The following is a 20028-nucleotide window of genomic DNA, read 5'->3' as shown; positions in this document are numbered from 1 at the left end:
GCTGACACAAGGAGCATACTGTGGACATGCAAAAGTGATTTAATTACTGTGGCAGCTATACGTCAATGTAACTTTGGTCGACTTAATTTTGTATTGTAGACTTGCCCCTTAGTCTAGTTCTGGAGGCAGTGGTAGATATGCTGGAGGGTAGGGATAGGATACAGAGGGACCTAGACAAATTAGAGGATTGGGCCAAAAGAAATCTGATGAGGTTCAACAAGGACAAGCGCAGAGTCCTGCACTTAGGACGGAAGAATCCCATGCACTGCTACAGACTAGGGACTGAATGGCTAGGCAGCAGTTCTGCAGAAAGGACCTAGGAGTTACAGTGGACGAGAAGCTGGATATGAGTCAACAGTGTGCCCTTGTTGCCAAGAAAGCTAACAGCATTTTGGGCTGTATAAGTAGAGGCATTGCCAGCAGATCAAGGGACATGATTGTTCCCCTCTATTTGACATTGGTGAGGCCTCATCTGGAGTACTATGTCCAGTTTTGGGCCCCACACTACAAGAAGGATGTGGAAAAATTGGAAAACGTCCAGTGGAGGGCAACAAAAATGATTAGGGGGCTGGACCACATGATTTATGAGGAGAGGCTGAGGGAATTATTTAGTCTGCAGAAGAGGAGAATGAGGGGGGATTTGATAGCTGCTTTCAACTACCTGAACAGGGGCTCCAAAGGGGATGGATCTAGACGGTTCTCAGTGGTAGCAGATGACAGAACAAGGAGTAATGGTCTCAAGTTGCAGTGCGGGAGGTTTAGGTTGGATATTAGGAAAAGCTTTTTCACTAGGAGGGTGGTGAAGCACTGAAATAGGTTACCTAGGGAGGCGGTGGAATCTCCTTCCTTACAGGTTTTTAAGATCAGGCTTGACAAAGCCCTGCTTGGGATGATTTAGTTGGGGATTGGTTCTGCTTTGAGCAGGGCGTTGGACTAGATGGCCTCCTGAGTTCCCTTCCAATCCTGATATTCTATGATTCTATGATTTTTTGACATTTGGAATGTGTAAAAACAATGGAAGAGACTGTGAACTAATTTCCACTCTGCTTTATTATCGGAAGAAAAATTTTGAAGTTTAGCATCTATTTAAATATTAAAGAAACATCCTGTCTAAATATTAGTGTTATTTTGCACTGCTGATAAACTATTATTAAGACAGATTAGAAACTGCTTTATGGTTTTAGGTCTAAATCCTAGATATTCTGGGCATTGTAATTCCCACTAAAGCCAATGGAAAGTCAACTGAGAAGTACTCATCTAATCAAAATTGTTCTGATGGAACAGTTTTCCATTGGAAAATGATGATTCAATGAAAACAAAATGTCATGCAGGAATAAATAATGAATAAATATAAATATAATGTAATACAAAGCTAATTATTGATAAGGTTGAAATGAATGTTGTTTGGATTTCCCAAAATTAACTTTTAGAATTCCCATTGCATGGGAATTTTGCATTTTTGTTCCAATGCAAAACCAAAAACCAAACAAACAAAAAAGGAATTGCCTACAGAACAAGAATTCTGGGTTCTGACCAGCTCTATCAATCTTTCAGTATTGTCTCAGTCACTGATACTAAGTTCTCTTTGATTCTTTAAAGGCTCTTCTGGCTCCTTAGTGTGCTGTCATATGTGAATGTCTATTCGAGGAAGCAGACAATAGGCCAGATTTCCCCCTTAATTACATCCAGGCAACCAGGCTGAAGTCACTGGTGTTGCCTGAGTGTACTTGAAGAGAGAATTTGATATATGCAATATTATTTATGCAGAATGTCAGTTTCTATTGTCTAACAGTAGTAGCAGTCCCTCAGAGATTGCAGCTCCTCCTACACTGTAATCCACATATAGATAGCCTGCAGGGAAGAGTAAAAGGGTGCTTTAAACTCATTTACTTCCATGTGCAGTCTTAGATATGTACAGCAAACCATGATTTTGCCCAGAGAGTGAAGAAAGCATATTTAACTCTGAGGAAATCAGCAACAGGTGTACACTTACCAGCCATGTATATTGCAATATTATTCCAAACACAAAATGGCCCATTTTTGGTTTTTATGCTCTCAGTTAACTGCGTGCATAACGTGGCTAGAAGAATTTTCCAATTAAACCTCCCACTCCATTCCTTCCACTCTGTCTCACTCCATTCCTTCCATTCTCCTCTGAATAGGCTTGATCCAACTCTATTAAGTTATTGACGTCAATGGGGCCTACCTGAGTGATAATTATACAATATTTGGATTCTGATATTTACTTTTTCTGATTTTTGGTGTTTACAATTTTGTCAGCCCTTCATATTCAAAGATCGTGAGATTTTAAAAAAAATCATTTTCTTTGCTTTTCTGATTCATTGTTCAACATTTTCCCTGCTGCAACCAGGACGGCTGATTTTTTTTTTTTTAAATGAAAGTTAAGATTGTCACATAACTTTGGGAGCTGGGACTTTCAGAAAACCCCCAAACATCTCCAGCATTGACAGCACTGTGTTTATTTTTAGGCAAACTAACTCTTTTTAGGTATCAGAGTAACAGCCGTGTTAGTCTGTATTCGCAAAAAGAAAAGGAGTACTTGTGGCACCTTAGAGACTAACCAATTTATCTGAGCATAAGCTTTCGTGAGCTACAGCTCACTTCTTTTCTTTTAGGTAAAACATCATTCTTTGTGTTTAAATAATGATTTTTCTTGGCTCCATTGGCTCCATGCCTGCGATCCTGCAAGGAGACACCTGCGTCTGTAGGGAGCAGCTTGCAGGATTGGGGCTCAGTCCTGTTGTATCCCAAAAAAACGTTTGGGGGCCCAACCATCCCTTCCAACTCTGTAAAACAGCCGCAGTGCAGAAGTACCAACATACTTTTTTGCGAGGGGGCCCGGAAACTTTATTTTCAAAGTTAAGCGTTTTGAAATGGCTTTTGCTTCAGTTCAGGAATCATGGGGGAAATCCGAGACGTGCTGATCACCTGGCCCGCTGGGTTCAAGGGGAGCTTGAGGCTCATCAACACCTCTCAGAAGCCGGCCCATTGGCTTCGGTGGAAATGGGAGCTGCTGGCTCCCAGGAGCGGGCCCTATATCGGCTACTTTGGGAGGGGAAACCATAGATCGGAGAGAATAATCCATAGGGCTGAAGACTCGTCTCAGCCGCCGGGAGCAGAGGGAACCTAGACACACGAGCGCTCCGCAACCCTTCCCCAGATGGTATCATCCCCACCGAGCCCTTATCCCAGCGTGGTATATCCCAGCGGAGGAGGAGCTTCTCTCGCCACCCCCTCCTCCCCCCCAGCGTGGAGCGGAATAGGCTCGTGCTCGTCGCGCCAGCCTTTGTGTGAGAGCGCGCGGGCGCCACACACCGGGGGGGGGAGGGGGCGCCGGGCAGGCCGAGTCGGACGGGCGTGATGCGGCCGGTGAGTGGGGCGGGAGGTAGTTTGGGGGTGGGGAAAGGAGTTCGGGCTGCGGCCGCCTGGGGGTGGGTAACGACGGCGCTGTGCGTGCGGCCGCTGGGCGGCCGGGACAGCTGAGGGGAGGGAGCCGGGCAGCCCCCCCGCCCCCAGCGGGGCTGGAAAGTTTGGGGTGAGGCGCTGGGAAGCAGGGGTCGGCTCTGTGGTGAGCCCGGCTCCCGCCCCACGAGTCCCGGCGGCTCCTCGGGCTCCCAGCCCGGCAGGAGGCGGCTCCTCCTCGGGGGACTCGCTTTCCTGGGACGCTCCAACTCGGGGCCGAAACTTGTGGTTTTTCCCTTCCGGGCAGCGCGGAGGCGCCCGGAGCCCCGTGGGGTGGCCGGGGCCGGCTGCGCCGCAGGGCGCCGCGGGAGCGAGTCCGGGAGCGCTGCGCCCCTGGGACACCCCGCCGCGGGGCCGGCGCACGGGAGGGGCCAGGCTGGCCGCAGCTGCTCAGAGTGGAGCGGGGTGGGTTAGCCAGCGTGTCCCCCGGCAACCGGGTTGGGGGGGGGGGACAAGCGCTGGGGCGGGTTGGCTTTGGTCGCCCCGTAGGACATGGGGTGGCCGGTGGGAGGCGAGTGCGTGCCGTGCCGGCTGTGGAGGGCGGGGGCGTGGGCCGTGGCACCCCCGGAGGGCATGGAGTGAGAGTGACACTGAGTGTAAGTCTGGCCCTGCACTTCAGGTTGTTTATGGGCAGGGCAAGCATTTAGAGAACTTGATCTACTCTTTCCTTGCAGGGAAAGGAGACACAGTGGGCTTATTTCTTGACCTTCCTCAGCGTGGGAAATTCCATTTGAAGCCCTGGGGAACCGGTGAGGTCCCAAGTAAATTAAATTATTCTTTTTCTCTCTGCAGATGGCTTTCTGGATACCATGATCAGCAGTGGATTTAATATTTTATATATCCAGATATGTCTTGATCTCTCTCCTGTAACTCATTTTAATGTGAGCATGGAAGAATAACCCAGCTAGAGGCTGCTTTTCAAGTCTCATCCTCTCCAAGCCACAACAGGAACATATCTAGGCAGTGTGGGGGTGGCAGAGGCTGTTGGTGCCCTGGATTTTTCCTCCACATTCTTTGCCCAGAGTGAGGGTCTCTGTTTCTGACCATGATGAAAACTGAAGGCAAAGGGGAAAGGACTCTGAGAAGCGCTTCTCCACACAGAAATACTTATAAATCTGATTTCCATGCCATCAAGTGCTCCTTCGATGGGGTAAACATCCCTGAAAATGCTTCCAACAAAGTGGGCCCCCAACAGAAGCTGAACACCACCTCCAGTGGAGGGGGGAATGACCCACTTAGCCGCGGCAGAGCTGCCACCTACGGCAACAGAGTACACAAGATCAAAAACATGTTCCTGCAGATGGGGGGCTCCTCTGTCACACCACTGTGTGAAAGTAGCTCCCCCACTGAGGCCAAGATCATCAGCAGGGCAGTACCAACCGATCTTGTACCTTCTCCCAGCAGCCCATCTTTCCACAGTGTCCAAAAAAATAACCTCCTTAATAGCAGCCCCTGCTGCAGCCCTCTGGACCCACTGCCCGTGTCTTCCACGGGTGACAAAATCATCCGCAGCAAAGATGACGGAGATCTGGACAAAGCTGCCCTGGCAGAAAAGTTTTCTGAGACCAGGAAACTTTTCGAGAGGAACATAAAGCAGCGGAGCTCGGTGGACAGATATTCTCCCAGCAAATGTGAAAGAAGTGAAGATAAGACGAGACGTGGTTCAGCCTCTCCTGACTGCAGCAGTGTGGTGGATCATTTTAATTTCAATTTCAATATAGATGTGATCCCTCATCCAGCCCTGGAAAGAGCTGAAAGTCAAGGCAATGATGAGCACAGGCAGCAGCATCTCAGTTGTGGCCCGAGATCCTCCTCCTTGAATGCAGGACCAATTTCTAGGAGGCTGGAAAGTTTTCTTGGTGACAGTGACACTGAAGAATCCAAAGAAATTTACAAAAGTGAGAGTGCCCCAAGTCAAGGGTATGTGCTCCCCTATAGCTGTGAGTCACCTGCTGCTATTCAAGGATGCACAGTGGAGAGTCCATGCCCCAAAGAGCCTGTTTGTCTCAGTAGTAGCAGCAGGGATGAGCTGAGCCAGTCACCTGAAGAAGTGCATACAAGGGAGCAAGTGGCTCCTGGGAGGGGCCAGCTGGATGTGAACAACACATCTGATAAGGAGGCCAAGAGGTTAGCGGACAGTGCCCCCCCACAGATCTCCCAGGTAGAGATGGTTCAGGCTGAACTGGTTGCGGTGCAAAAAGAAACCTCAGGGAATAAAGAAGATACCTTGAGGAAAGATAGTGTCTTTCATGGGGAACAACCACTCAGGCACCAAACTGGGGAAGAGAACAATCATTCATGTGGAGGACTGGAGGAGGTTACGGTATGCAGTGAGCCCAGTCAGAAAGAAATAAGAGAGGGGATGTCTCTGAAGGAAGTTCTTATCACACAGGTTCCGGACAATCTAGAACAGGAGGGGGACATTGAAGAGGAGGAGCATATGGTGGAAAATCAGAGAGAGAAGTTCATTGCATTTTCTGTCAGTGCTTTTGGAATAGAGAATGCAGGTTTTGATGATGACAGGGATACAGAGTCTGAAAACCAGGGCCCTGAAGGTAAAGAAACATTGGAGGGGGAAGAGGAGTATACCTATGACAGTGATTATGAGGAGTTTCCTGGGCTATCTGAAGAGGAAGATCCTGAGACAGACAGAAGAGTCAAGTTTTCAACAGCCCCTATCAAGGTAAAGTATGTCATAATGATGTTTTGCTTTGTTTCTAAACATGTTCTTAGCCATACAGGAAGTGCATTTTGATTATGTGCCTTTCAGAACTTTAAAAATGGTGTTTATTTCTTATTGTATAAGATTAAATTGCAAAATAAAGCAATATTGAATAGAGTTGTAAACAAGAATTACCACTTCTAACAGGTTTCAGAGTAGCAGCCGTGTTAGTCTGTATTCGCAAAAAGAAAAGGAGTACTTGTGGCACCTTAGAAACTAACAAATTTGTTTGAGCATAAGCTTTCGTGAGCTACAGCATGAGCTGTAGCTCACGAAAGCTTATGCTCACCTCTAACGGTTCATTACAAAATTCTTCAGGATTTCAGCCCCCTCTCCACCTTAGTTATTACAGCTGTACTTTAAATGCAAGGGGTGTGGGTGATTATTCAGCATACTTTTCTCTATTAGATGATATTATTCAGGGGATAAGGATTTCATCTATGTTATAATCACGATTTTTACCTTGTTAGGGCTTGCTTTCCCTCCTTTTGAACTGTGGGACCTAAAAAGGGTCTAGTCTATGGGGTCCTCCATGATAGGAATTACAGCATAGTTTCCCAACGTGGCTAACACATGGGTGTATGCTATCAACCTGTTAGATAAAACTGTTCTAATCATGTTCCCAAACCTATTCTGCTGCAGTAGATTGCAGGGCAGTAGCATGGTTCAGGTACAGAGTTAGTACTTGGCTTGATCCTAGTTAAACTCTGGGACCAAACTGTGTTGTCTGTGAAGGAAAAATGATTTTGTTTTTTATACTTGTCATTTGTGTTAAGCTGTATTTGGATGGAAATTAGAATTCAATTAAAATGCACAAAAAGAGCATTTTAAAATTATGCATTAGTTAAACAAAACTACCTTAAATGTGTTGGATATATAAAAAAATACATTTATCAAAACCTGTTTTGCATTTAAACATTAATTATTAAACAGAGGGAGTATTATCTGAAGTTAGTGAATTGAATTGATTGTTTCTCATACACTCTATGACTAAGGCCAGAAGGGACCACCAGATCATCTAGTCTGACGACCTGTGTATCACCCAGCACCCACACCCTAAGCTCAACAGCCAAAATTAGATCAAGGTTTTACAACTCACAGGAGACTAGTCTATTATGTGCCACAGGCAGAGAATAGGAGGGGCTGAGGTGCACCAGTGCCTGAGACCATCGCAATGGCAGGGGAATGATGCAGTGTGGTACACCCAGAAAATCTTGGCAAGTGATGCACACCCATATGCTGCAGAGGAGGGCAAAAAATCAAAATGTCACTGCCAATCTAGCCTGGAGAAAAATTTCTTCCCGAACCCACATATGGTGATCAGTTAGACCTTAAGCATGTGAGCAAGAACCAGCCAGCGAAGTACCTGAGAGAGAGAACATTTGGTGCCACCTGTGAGCCCTGGCTGTCTCCCTCCAATATCTTATTTTAAGCTGTGGCCATCCCTGTGTCATGTCTGCTGCTCTTCCCCTCTTTTAGCTTTCTGGTGGTTGCAAGGAGAATAGCTTTACTGTTCCCCCCCCCCCCCATTCAAAGCCTCAGTCTTATTCCATAGCCTCTGGCTTGTAGATATCTGATAAATTTGAAGCATTCCAAAATGCATACTCTGGATGTTTTGAAGGGAGACACATTCTCTCTCTGTTCTACAATCTCATCCCATTGCTTTGTGGTTGTGGGGAGAGGAGTGATGGGGAGGGGGTAGTCTTTGCTGCTTTACTGCTTCCCAGCCTCTTTTTTTGGGGAGGGGAAGTAGCTTGAGTGCCTGGCTGTACTGTTGTTCAGAGTTTCTCAAACAACAGTAGCATGAAACTGATCTTACTCTTATCACTTTTCACTGTGCTGTTCAGTTCCCTACGCTCAACACTGAAACTAACAAAATTCTGAGCAGCAGAAGAGGTACTGTAGCTGTGTGAGGACTTAGGAAGACAACATTGCATTAGTTTACTCTGAATTTAAGCTTGGAGGATTATCTTCTCAGCCAGGAGGGTTAGAGGTGTTTTTAAATAAAAGCATAGATTCTGCAGATGCTGTCAGGTAGTAGGAATCTTTCCCCTAGGTGAGTGGATTTTTCAAGCCCTGCTGCTTTTTGATGTCTGTGGAGATACAGGGTATTGAGTGAGTGACTTGACTTTCCTCTGACATCGCAGAAGGTGGGTGATATTGAGCGATTGCTCATCTGCTTTTCGGATGATGTTGAATACCACCTGTTTGTTCTATTATCTCTCCTGTTCAGAGTATTTGTGAAGTTATTAAGGAAGATCATGAGATGGTTTGAGTTGCAATGCCAGTATAATGATGACACTTAGCTCTACGTCACCTTATTGCACCTGCATGGAATAACAACATGTTTGGTTTTTTTCCTATTTTTGATCAAGTTGGGATATGGATAAGAGCTACTCAACCTGGACAGTAGAGAGGTGGAAACAGATTCTGGTGATGGAAGTGGTAGTAGTAAAGGGCAGCCCTTATAGGACTCTTTGGAAGCAGTGTCTGTATGTCTTTTCAGGGGTTCACGGTTCTGAGTCCTGCTGCAATCCTGGAGAGACTGAGGATTCCAAAAGATAACAGCAGTAGCTAAGAGTATTCTTTCTTCTTTGTTTGACGAGGAGGATGTGGTATTTTCTGAGGGATAACTTGAGTGAGTTTGAGTTTCTTGTGTGGCCTTTGGTTTTTTTCCTCTTGGTGTTCTGAGTTAGTCAGTTTAGATAATTTATTTTTACAACTAAACTACAGTTCTTATGTGATGAGTGCATTCTTAAACTTAAAAGATATATAAAATCTAATTGTTGCAGAATTCATAGGTGGTATACTCATTTTTTTGGTATCATTGATTTAGAAAATTATTAATAATCAAAGTTCTTAATGTTTATATCTAGAAACAGACTGAAAAGTGAGCAGAATTCAGGATTGAGTATTCAAAGTTATGAACAACTTAGTCTTTTCTTAAAAATATTTAGGTTAACTTTCTTGAACTATATGAATAGCTGTGAATTAATACAGAATATATTTTATCACCTAACCTGTGTTACACTGAAGACATCTAAATTATTTTGCAGCATGGGATTCATTTTTCTGAATGTGATAAACTGCAATTAAAATGTACATTTGTTTATATAAGGTTTTTTTTATTTTAGAAGTTTCCATACCTACTTTTTAAAATCCTGTTTTAGTCCTAACCATATCAGAGGACCTTCTCTTCCAGTGGGATCTTAACTTAACAGGATGGAAAAAAATACTTTAATCTGACACTTGCTGTGTCAACACTTCAGCATTTGTTGTTTGAAGCCTGAGAGGTTTCATTTTTTGGCAGTGGAATGTCCATTCTTCTCACAAATGCTTTGACTTCTGTCCTCTTTGTACCTCCTCATATGATCCTTTTGGACAACCTTAGACTTGATCCTGGGTTTTGGTAAAGCCACTAAAGCAGTGTGCGAGGGAGGAGGGCTGGAGTTGCTGGTTGAAGGGGCTGACCTGAGAGAGCTTACCTGCAGTGAGTCTCTCTGCTTTGCTTCCTACTAACACAAACCGTATTTTCCAGTCATCCTCCTTGGTATGAGCAGTCTCTTCCTGCTGCTTTCTCTTCCTCAGCCCTGGAAGCAGCAGTGGATGATAGTATGTGCTTTCATCAGATGCTTGGGACTTTTGGCACAAAGCTGAACCCAGAGTCAATGCTACAATGGCTGCTGACAGTAGGTGGGATGAGAGCTTGCTGCCTTGTCTGGGGAAAGGTGTACATCCATTGAAACAGCTATAGAGGAGCATAACATCGTGGGGCAAAAGCCAATTTTAAGTAGAAGTGTCAAGAATTGGGTTGGCGTGGAATCTGGGTTTTGTACTTAGGAGGTGGCACTGATCTGATCAGTCCTAAAAGTGCCTTTTTCTCAATGTTTCAGTGTGGTAACTTAGAGCGTGTCTATACATACAGCACTGCAGCAGCACAGCTGCATTGATCCAGCTGCGGTGGATCTGGTGAAGGCGCTCTATGCTGATGGGAGAGAGCTCTCCTGTGGGCATAAGAAAACCAACTCTTCAAGCGGCAGAAGCTATGTCAGCGGGAGACGCTCTCCCACTGACATAGCACTGTCTAGAATGACATAAGTTGGGGTAACTTATGTTTCTTATAAAAACAACAAGGAGTCCAGTGGCACCTTAAAGACTAACAGACTTATTTGGGCATAAGCTTTTGTGGATAAAAAAAACTTCTTCAGATGCATCATGATGCATCATTGTGTTGCTTATGTGGTTTATTCACACCTGTGAGCGACACAAATTCTGCCAACATAAACTGTAGTGTAGACCCAACCTAAGGATTAATGTGCTTATTCAAAGGTTTAACTACATTAAAAAAGTAACTTAAGTGTAAATTATGAAAGTAGCCATGTGAGAAAGGAAACTTTTATTTTTTTTAGTGTGGGGAGGAAATTAAGTATTTACCTAGATTATGCTGCTGCTTTAATGAGGTGAGACTAAAAAAAGAAGTAGCTGTATGTCATAAGGAACAAACTTTGATGGTATACTTGTAAAACTAGGTATTATGGTGGATTAATTAATATTTCAAGACCCCTTGGACAAGTGTAAAATTTTCTTCAGAGTGGGGAAGACAAGACAATAAGAAGCTAAAGGTGATGTTGAGACTCTCCATGTAATCTGTAACTAATTTCAGTTAGCTGAGAATTCTTGTAAGAATTTTTGTTTCTTTACAATATTGCTGAGCAGTAAGGTTTTTATGATTGTTGTCACAGGGGCTAACACTGTAGACAGCTTGGCTTCATTCATGCTGGGGAAAATGGGAGGCTGTGGCAGTATCTGCCTAGGTCAGCCTGTGGCCTCAGTCACATTAAGAATGATGGCAGATGGTGGCCATTTTGGGAAGGTCATCTTAACTAAGGGTAGCCCGTGGCTTCCACCGTGGTTTTTGTCTGTTTCCCTTTTTATGATTTTTTTTCAATCCACTTGAGTTTGTTGTAGACTGTGGAATCTCTTGTGCAACACTTATGGTTCTGTTGCAGTGGATTTGAAATAACTTAAATAACTTAACTTCAAGGGTAAATGTTCCAACCACTGACAATTATAGAGAAATATGGCAATTTTCCATCTTTGTTTCCTTAAAAAATGCATATATGGAAGCTTTGGGTTCACTAACCATCTTGACATTCATAGAGCAATTATTGTTAGGGGGCTCTGCTACTGTATTTCAATTGATGATATTTGGGTTTAGAAGGCATCCAAAATAAAGGATTGCAGTTCTCAAGCTTAAGAACTAGAAAGATTTCTTCTGCATTTGTGTATATGTCCTATGACCAAATTGTCATCTTAAAGCAGGGTTATATGATGAAAAGCCATTCTGTTCTTAAAAGAAAGCAAAACAAAAAAAAGCATGTTGAGTCCATTCTAACTGCAGCCCTACAAAACACAACCAGGGTTCTGATCATAACTGCATTTTAATAATGTCTTGAACATTATGAAATTGTAAATATTCTGAATTTGGCTGTGTAAAGCCATTAATGCTTTTCAGTTGCATAGAAGTGAAGACTGAAGGTTGGAGTTTCCCCTGAGGTTGTGTACACTAGATAAAAACAGACATGTTTATACTTCATGTACATGCTTCTTGTTAATGTTTGTGCTCTTGAAAAACTGATCATTAAGTTGCTTAGCTATTATGGCTGCTGTTCTAGAGAATTAGTGTCTAATCTGTGGCACATAAGCCACTTTTGGCTCTTCACGGCAACTGTTAGTCCTGGGGGAATTCTACGCCACTGTGCAATGCAGAATTTGCACAGAAGTTAATATTATGTGCAGCATTTCCTTCCCTTTTCTCTCCCACCTCCCCAAATGGGCTTCAGAGCCACTGGCTGTCACCAGGGGGCACTGGACCCACAGAGCTTAGCTCTCAAGTAGAAGAGACTGTGGGTGGGAGGGGGGAAAGGGAGCTGGAGGGTTCCCAGCAGCTGTAGTTCCCAGCACACCCTGAAGGAAGGAGCGAGTTTACAGGAAAGTCCGGGACCTAGCATCAGGCTGTTTCCCCTTTGTCGATCACTGGCTCTCGTGGAGGTGGCGGGGGAGGGTGTGAGTGTCTGGCCTGGGGAGGCCCCACAGCTGGACGGGAGGGGGAAGCATGTGAGTGTCTGGGTTGGGGGGCGCCCCACGGCTGGGCTCTGGGGAGTAGGGGACATGTGCGAGTGTCTGGGCTGGGGGGTTCCCTGCAGCTGGGCTCTGGGGGAGAGGGTGCGTGCGAGTGTCTGGACTGGAGGGGTGTCATGTGGCTGGGCTCTGGGGAGAAGGGTTGTGGGTGTCTGGGCTATGGGAGATGGGGGGACATACGAGTGTCTGGGTTGGGGGGGCATGCCCCACGGCTGGGCCCTGGTGGGTAGGGGGCAGAAAAACAGGATCTGGGTTGTTGTAGTGGTTTCCTTAACTCTACTCCTGGAGGAATGTTTTTGTTTCTGTAAGACATTGTTGCTGATAGGTATTTTGAAATAAATTCCAAAAATGATTGAAATGGGCATGATTATAAAGTGTTATTTTGACAAATAAATTTGCAGATTTTTAAAATTTTTGGCGCAGAATTCCTCCAAGAGTAAGCTGTGGTAAGAAGAAAACCTTATATTTGATTATTAATTGAGTTACCTGAGCCACGACCGATTAAAAAATGGAACCATTTAAACTAGCCATATAATTATGGTACACTGCCTTCCCTGTAATCCCCAAAGTAGCACTGATGGAGCTGGGAGTTCCCTGAGCCTTCCTGCTGCCCATCAGCTCCTGTGCTAGACATCTTCTGAATTGCAGGAAGGGAGGAGCAAGTACCTCTGGTTGCTCCTTTGTTAACTTCCCTTCTGGGATGTGGGAGTCCAAGGAAGAACAGGATACTTCCTTGGACTGACTGACTCTTCCTGAGCCTCAGGGAGCACTCCACAGCAGCTGATGAGAGGGTAGAAAGAGAAGATGAGAATCAGCAACTAGTTCTAGTTCACTACTTCCTCACTCCTCAGGCCAAGCCTGCTATGATTTATTTTTCCTTTTTCTATCCCGCTCTTCTTTACTGCTTCTGGCCAGTCATTTTATTACCTTTTTCCCTACCTGGATGATCTAGCTAGACGGATCCCAGAATCCACACTGGTGGAAACAAACACATAGGAAAAACAAGTTTAAGTCACTATTTTTTTGTCTTTGGACCAATATTGATGTAATCTACTTTTGGACTAACGGTGTAGAAGTGGCTAGAACTTGGCAGTGCAGTATAGGCTTGTCAGGATTAGATTTAAGTCAGTAGATGTTCGTAAATGTTGATTTCAGCTGACGCACTGAAATCAATGAAAAAATCCATCAGTAACCATGAGAACAGCTTCCCCAACACACCTTGTGCCTCCAGCGATTGGGTGTCCTTAGTCCTGTGCAGGGAGCTCTCTGCAACCTCTGTCACTGGAGTGAGAGAGCGAGGCCGGTAACACCCAATCCTTGCAGGCACAAAGTGTGGAGAAGACTCTTGGCAAGCAGAGGAGAGACCGCCAGACCAGGACTTGGAGGAGGAGCCCTCAGCTACAGGGGATGCCACTCTGCTGCTGAATGGCTCCATCCCCAGGCAGGAGCCATTCAGCAGCAGGGTGGCCTCTGCTGCGGCTGGAGGCTTGTTGTCCTCTTGGTGGTCCTGGCTGGAGTTCTCTGCTCTGCCTCACCAAGACCATAGCCTCCCCCACACCTTGTGCCTGCAAGGATTGTGTGTTACCGGCCCCATAGCCATGCAGGGGGCCCTCTGCAGCTCCGCTGTCATAGCCTTACTCACTCACCAGCCAGGAGTGTGGTAGCCCTCCCCGGGCAGGAACTGTTTCAGCAGTGGGGTGGCCTCCCTTGCTGCCAGGGACTTATCCTCCTCATAACCTTATACCTTGATTTTTTTTTTTTCCAGCATAAAACTATATATTTAAGCATGAACATTTTCATTCATTGTAAATAAAAACCACTGTCAATATAGTATTTATTTCTTCTCCTTTCTGGTCTGCCATCTTAGTCCTGGTTATTCATTAGTGTTTATTATTACCCCTTTATTTTTAACAAACATTCAGCTTCAGTGATTACTAAATATAGTAATGTATGTAACATGGTATTTCCTTTTTCTGGGAGACTGGTTGGATCTCTTGCAACTGCATCTGTTCGTAGCACAAAGTGATTGGCAGATTATGCTCTATTTTTTTTTATAGCCATCTTATAAAGGCTCTGTAACAGCGTTCCCTAGTTATCTAAGAGGAGAGAAGTATGCCTCAGTGAATTCTGGTGCATATTTGTTTCATGTCCAAGTAAAAAGGTGCTGAAGTATTTGGCTTGACACTTCTAAATATTATCCCCTCTGAAACCTATCCTATATATGTGATTTGAAAATGAAATCCTGCAACCTCTTTATTGTTGCTCAGGTAAGTTGAGTGTGTAGGACAGTGAAATAGTTAGGTTGGCTTTCTTTTTGATACTCATGTTTGAGTCAAAACTGCACTAAAATAAGATCTCTTATCTTTCTAAGGTTTTCAGTACTTACTCAAATGAAGATTATGATAGACGTAATGAAGAGGTTGACCCTGTGGCAGCATCGGCAGAGTATGAACTAGAGAAGAGGGTGGAAAAAATGGAAGTGTTTCCTGTGGAAATTGAAAAAGGTGCAAGTTAAATGTCAAATAATTGCTTGTGAAAATGATTTTTTTTTATACAGGCTGAAGCCATTTGAAGGTGTATTTCTATTATGTTTAGGCCTCGATCCTTGAAAGACTTGTGCACATGCTTTACTTTACATCAGAATAATTTCACTGAATTCAGTATTTATTGTAAATTGTTGTAGCTCAGTTACAGTCCAATTGAGGTATGACAATTTACACCAGCCTGAGGATCTGGCCCATAATGCATAAAGTACATAAGTCTTCGTAAAATGGGAACCATTAGTAGCTCAAACCCCTAAAACTTCAGAATTCAGTCTGAAGTTATCAGATACTACAGTGTGGGGGCCTCCTAAGTCGGGTTCCAAGATAGAATAGTAATAGTAAACTCTTTCCACAACACACAGAGACTTTCATAATGGAGGTGTAAAGTTTTTGCTGTTCTGGATCATTTTAATTAAGTTTGATTTTGTATTAGTCTGTTGGGTTGTAATCTTACTGAAAACAGCCAGTCTGAATTATCTTTATGTTGCAAATATTACTAAGGGGGAGACACAGCAAGCCAGTGAGTATGTTAGATGAAGACAAGGAATAGCACATGTGCGTTTTCATTGGTGACTATAATAATTTATAAAAACTACCTTTTAAAATGTATTGTGGCTAATGTTAGAATTTTTGAGTCCCATAGGTGACAGTGGCCTAGGCATTAGTATTATTGGAATGGGTGTTGGTGCAGATCAGGGACTGGAAAAACTGGGAATTTTTGTAAAAACAATAACTGAAGGTGGAGCTGCTCAAAGAGATGGTCGGTGAGTTTTCATTCAAGTTGCTCATACTATTTTGCTAACTAACAGATTTTGCAAAAATGATTTACAGTCAAGGACTCTTCAGTAAAGTATATATATAAAATGTAATATAGTAATTCTCTTTTTAGATGTACAGCATATGAATTATAGAAACCTGGAATGCAAAAAACTGATGGTATTATGCTCTCAATATTATGACATTTAATCAGATAACGAACGCAATTTTCATTGAATTTAACTTCTCAAATCTTATTATAAATTATTCTAATCCCAAAGTACATAATACAGGAGGACATAACACAGTACAGCATATTTTAATATCTGACATCTCCGATTTCTTGATCTTCCATCGTTTTGGTAGTCAGTTCAGCATGAAAAAGCCTTAGTAGACATATCAAGTTAAATATCAAAACTCTGAACATGTTAGCTAGTGTAAATCAGCACAGTGGTTTTGACTTCAGTGGCATTAGACTGATTTACACTAGCTGCAAATCTCACCCTTTATCTTCCATCTTGTACACAATTACTCTAAGAGAAAGAGAAATAAATTGTTTCAGGCATAGGCCAGTCATTGATTATCTGATTAGGAAGAACCTTCCCTTATGGTGAGATTGTTCAAACAAGGTTTCTTACACCTTCTTTTTTAGGCATCTGCTGTAGGCGGCTGACAGAGCATAATAGACTAGATAGACCATTGGTTTGATCCAGTTTGCTAATTCCTGTGTCTAATGTTGCAAAAGTTAATATTTGATTAACTTAATTTAGGACTTTTTTCAAGTCATGTGACTTAAACTGTGAAGGTATCAGTAAACATACCTATGAAGTCTAGTCCAAAATAAGTAAAACTAAATCTAGATTTCTCTGTTCAACAAGATAGTGGTAGGCTTTAGGGAAGGGCATTTGCAGGGCATTTCTCCACCTATGCCACATACTTTACTGGCAATGCCTGTGGAAAAAGGTGGCCATTTATTTTTCTTGGCTTACCCACCCCTGCATGGTGACACCTTCCGACTAATGCATTGATCTAGAAACTTGTAGTATGGTACTTCTTGAAAAGACTATAATTTAATACGCTTGTGATACAGTTATCTCTTCCGAGGTAGGAATATTTTATTATTTATGAATTCATGTGACTATATGATTGTTTCAACTTTCTCTTCTGCTTTTTAATAACTATATATCTCAGATCCACAAGCAATTATCACCTTTACAAGGCACAAGTTAGGTTTGCCTACAGCGGCAATGAAAACACTTGCAGTATATGCATGTACAAAACATTCCCACAAGAATAATGTTGACAACCCAAAATTTCAGTAAGAATGTAAATTGCTGAAAATATCAAGGCAAATATAAAACAAATTAAAATAGATTAACTTCATAGGAGTCAAGGGACAAGAGATCAATTTTTTAGCCGTTAACCTGCTGGGGCTCAACAAATTGTCAAATACGGCGGAATTTAAAGGGCTATTTATCACATAGAATTAATCATAATTTGTTAAACCAAAATCTTTTTGTCAGCTTTATTGCTAAATATTGAATGATTTGTCTTGCAGAATCCAAGTAAATGATCAGATTGTTGAGGTTGATGGTATAAGTTTAGTAGGAGTAACTCAGCTTTTTGCAGCCACTGTGCTAAAAAACACCAAAGGCAGTGTGAGGTATGTGTTTCTTTATATATACATATTTTATAATTAAAAAATACTTAGGAATAAATTGTTCATTAACAGAGAGATGAAGGGAAAGAAGCAGAAAATTGTGTAAAATGTTTTTGTATAAATTTAACATAAGTGGTCACCAAAGATAAGTGACAGGCTACCATATATTAAACATACACTTGCCCTGTACTACCTTTTAATTTGTTTTGTTTTTTGTCTTATAGGTTTCTAATTGGAAGAGAGAAACCTGGGACTCAGAGTGAAGTAGCTCGTCTTATCAGTGAGACGTTAGAGCAAGAGAGATGCCTATATGAGCAGCACTATGCCCATGATGATACAGAACAGGTATAGCTACCAATAAAATAGCTATATAGTATATAAAGTAATTCTGTATTTTTAACCATGACTTGCAAATATTTTACAAAAAATGGACTAAATGTTTTTGAACCAGACAACTAAGGGATAAAGGTGAAAAGGTGCAATTTGATTAAAAATGATAATAGTAATGTATAAACTTTGTAATCTCACTCCATATAATAATGCCACTTAATACACTCCCAACAGGCCTCAGGTTGGTATCCTATCTTAGCAGGACACAGTCTTCTGGGAGAAAACTTCAAGGGAACCTGAAGAGAGGAAGTTAATTTTAAAAATCAACTGTCATTTGGGATAGCTGTTTCCTTCTTACCCTTTCTGTTTGGGGAATTTTTATATAAAATGTTTGCAGATTACTTTAACAGTACATTATAAGTATAAGTTGCTCAACCAACAAGGGAAAGAGGACAATTGCTAGTCAACAGAAGTGATGTAATTGTGATTTTGGGTTATTTGAAGACTGTATGTTTAAGAAAATAGATTTTTGCCATTAAAGAAAGGTCTGTGCTTTACTTCAGTAAAGTAATGTTTTTATATCTTGTTAGGATGATGATTATGATGATGAAGACGCTTTTGAGTCACATTTACATGGAAAGTCTGTGGAAGTCTTTTATCTTCCTGAAAATGAAGATCTGAATTTGCCACTGGATATGGATTCAGCACAGTTTCTTCTTAAATTTAAAGAGGTACAATAACATTGCCTAAGTTTCTTACAAATCTTATGTGGTGTTCTGAAGAGCATCTGGGTCTTCTAAAGTTGGTATTAATCTCCTTTGTGTCCTGTCTCCTCATATTCTTCTTTTTCCTCTGACAAAAAAGGCCTCTTGCAAATGACCTTTTAAATTTGGGGATTTTGTCAAAATTGATGTACATAAAATTGAAAATAAATGTTTTCAGGAGCTTAAAAAAAAGCTGCCAGAATATTGGATCAAAAGACATTGACTATCAGAAATTATAGGGCTTTGTTTATTCTGCCTTCCCAGTGTACCATGGTCCCAGCTTCAGCTGATCAAAGTAAAAATAAATCTCATATAAATGTATCAACTTTTCTACTTAACTCAAACTAATACATATATTCACATATTCCAGACATAGGAGTAACCGTCTTCTTTGGCTTGATTTTTCTGTCTACCCCATCAGTGTAGTGTGGAGTTCTTGAAAGGGTATATGAGGCAAAGCTAGGAATATTATTCCCATACACTAAACAAAAATTGAGGGTATCTGAACTATAGCCCTTTCCCATAACCTGGTTTACACGCTGTTTTGTAAACAAGTATGTGTGAAGTTAATTTTTGCAGACTGCTTTTTGGGCAAAAATATGCCCTGCATAAGAGCTATGCCACCCCATGGTGACAGTGGTGGATGCTTCTCCCTACGTGCCTCAAATTCTTTCTAATGAGGATTGGACTTATTAGAGGCTTTGTGAAGCTGATTTTCTTGGTGGTACTGAGGGATTTTGGATTCCAGACTGAAGACCACTTCCAATTTTATAGGTTTGGGAAGCATGGTGCGAATCTGGTAGACCATAATGGGACATCCATGCATAAATACCTTGTACACTTGGGGATATGATGGGAAATATCTCTAGGTGGAAATCCATTCTCTATTGATGATGAATCTAAATCAGGTGTTCAGACTCATAATTTCACTTGTTTCAACATACTTTTGGTATTCTGTGTCTCTTAGACATCTGTTTCTTCTAAGCATAAGGTAAGATTTAAGATCTGAGAGGTTGTCTTCAACAAATTTGCTATTTCCCTTATGTATGCATACTTAATAGCAGATTTCTCAAGACATACTGTTGTAATTGCCTTCAGTGACTTAAATGAAGCCTTTATGTACGTAACTTAAATGACTTGACTTAAGTGAAAAGAAAAGGAGTACTAGTGGCACCTTAGAGACTAACCAATGTATTTGAGCATAAGCTTTCGTGAGCTACAGCTCACTTCATTGGATGCATTCAGTGGAAAATTTCAGGTATTTTCCACTGAATGCATCCGATGAAGTGAGCTGTAGCTCACGAAAGCTTATGCTCAAATACATTGGTTAGTCTCTAAGGTGCCACTAGTACTCCTTTTCTTTTTGCGAATACAGACTAACACGGCTGCTACTCTGAAACTTGACTTAAGTGAAGCCTTTATGTACCCCTGTAATCTACTGAAGTCTCTTGATACTAAAGTCTTGCTCCTTAAACATACGGCTTAATATAAAAATACTTCATGATGATATTCTTTATGAACTTAAATAAAAAGACCCAGAACTACTGTATTTTTCACTTGACTGCGTTTACTATTTGCCCGGTTACAAAGCATTACTGACTTTCAGTATTTTTGGCATGTTCACTTCAT

The 20028-nt window shown here is 42.2% G+C and overlaps 1 protein-coding gene across 2 annotated transcripts in view; it reads left to right on the top strand.

Annotated features, from left to right (window-relative positions):
- Positions 1 to 4279: 4279 nt before the first annotated feature.
- The window catches only part of LOC141995979 (neurabin-1-like), a 78114-nt gene continuing 62365 nt past the window's right edge, over positions 4280 to 20028 (top strand). Inside the window, exons 1-6 of one of the 2 annotated variants that reach the window (XM_074967589.1) lie at positions 4280 to 6166; positions 14718 to 14850; positions 15533 to 15653; positions 17204 to 17308; positions 17530 to 17650; positions 18226 to 18366. In XM_074967589.1, coding sequence (XP_074823690.1) covers positions 4529 to 6166; positions 14718 to 14850; positions 15533 to 15653; positions 17204 to 17308; positions 17530 to 17650; positions 18226 to 18366 — 2259 coding nt within the window. In that variant the 5' untranslated portion in view covers positions 4280 to 4528. The remainder of the gene's footprint in view (positions 6167 to 14717; positions 14851 to 15532; positions 15654 to 17203; positions 17309 to 17529; positions 17651 to 18225; positions 18367 to 20028) is intronic. The other variant, XM_074967590.1, reaches the window with a different exon arrangement.

The sequence above is a fragment of the Natator depressus genome, chromosome 11, assembly GCF_965152275.1.
Source record: "Natator depressus isolate rNatDep1 chromosome 11, rNatDep2.hap1, whole genome shotgun sequence".
NCBI lineage: Eukaryota > Metazoa > Chordata > Testudines > Cheloniidae > Natator > Natator depressus.
The sequence above is the reverse complement of the archived record's forward strand: the minus strand, read 5'-3'. Positions and strand labels throughout refer to the sequence as shown.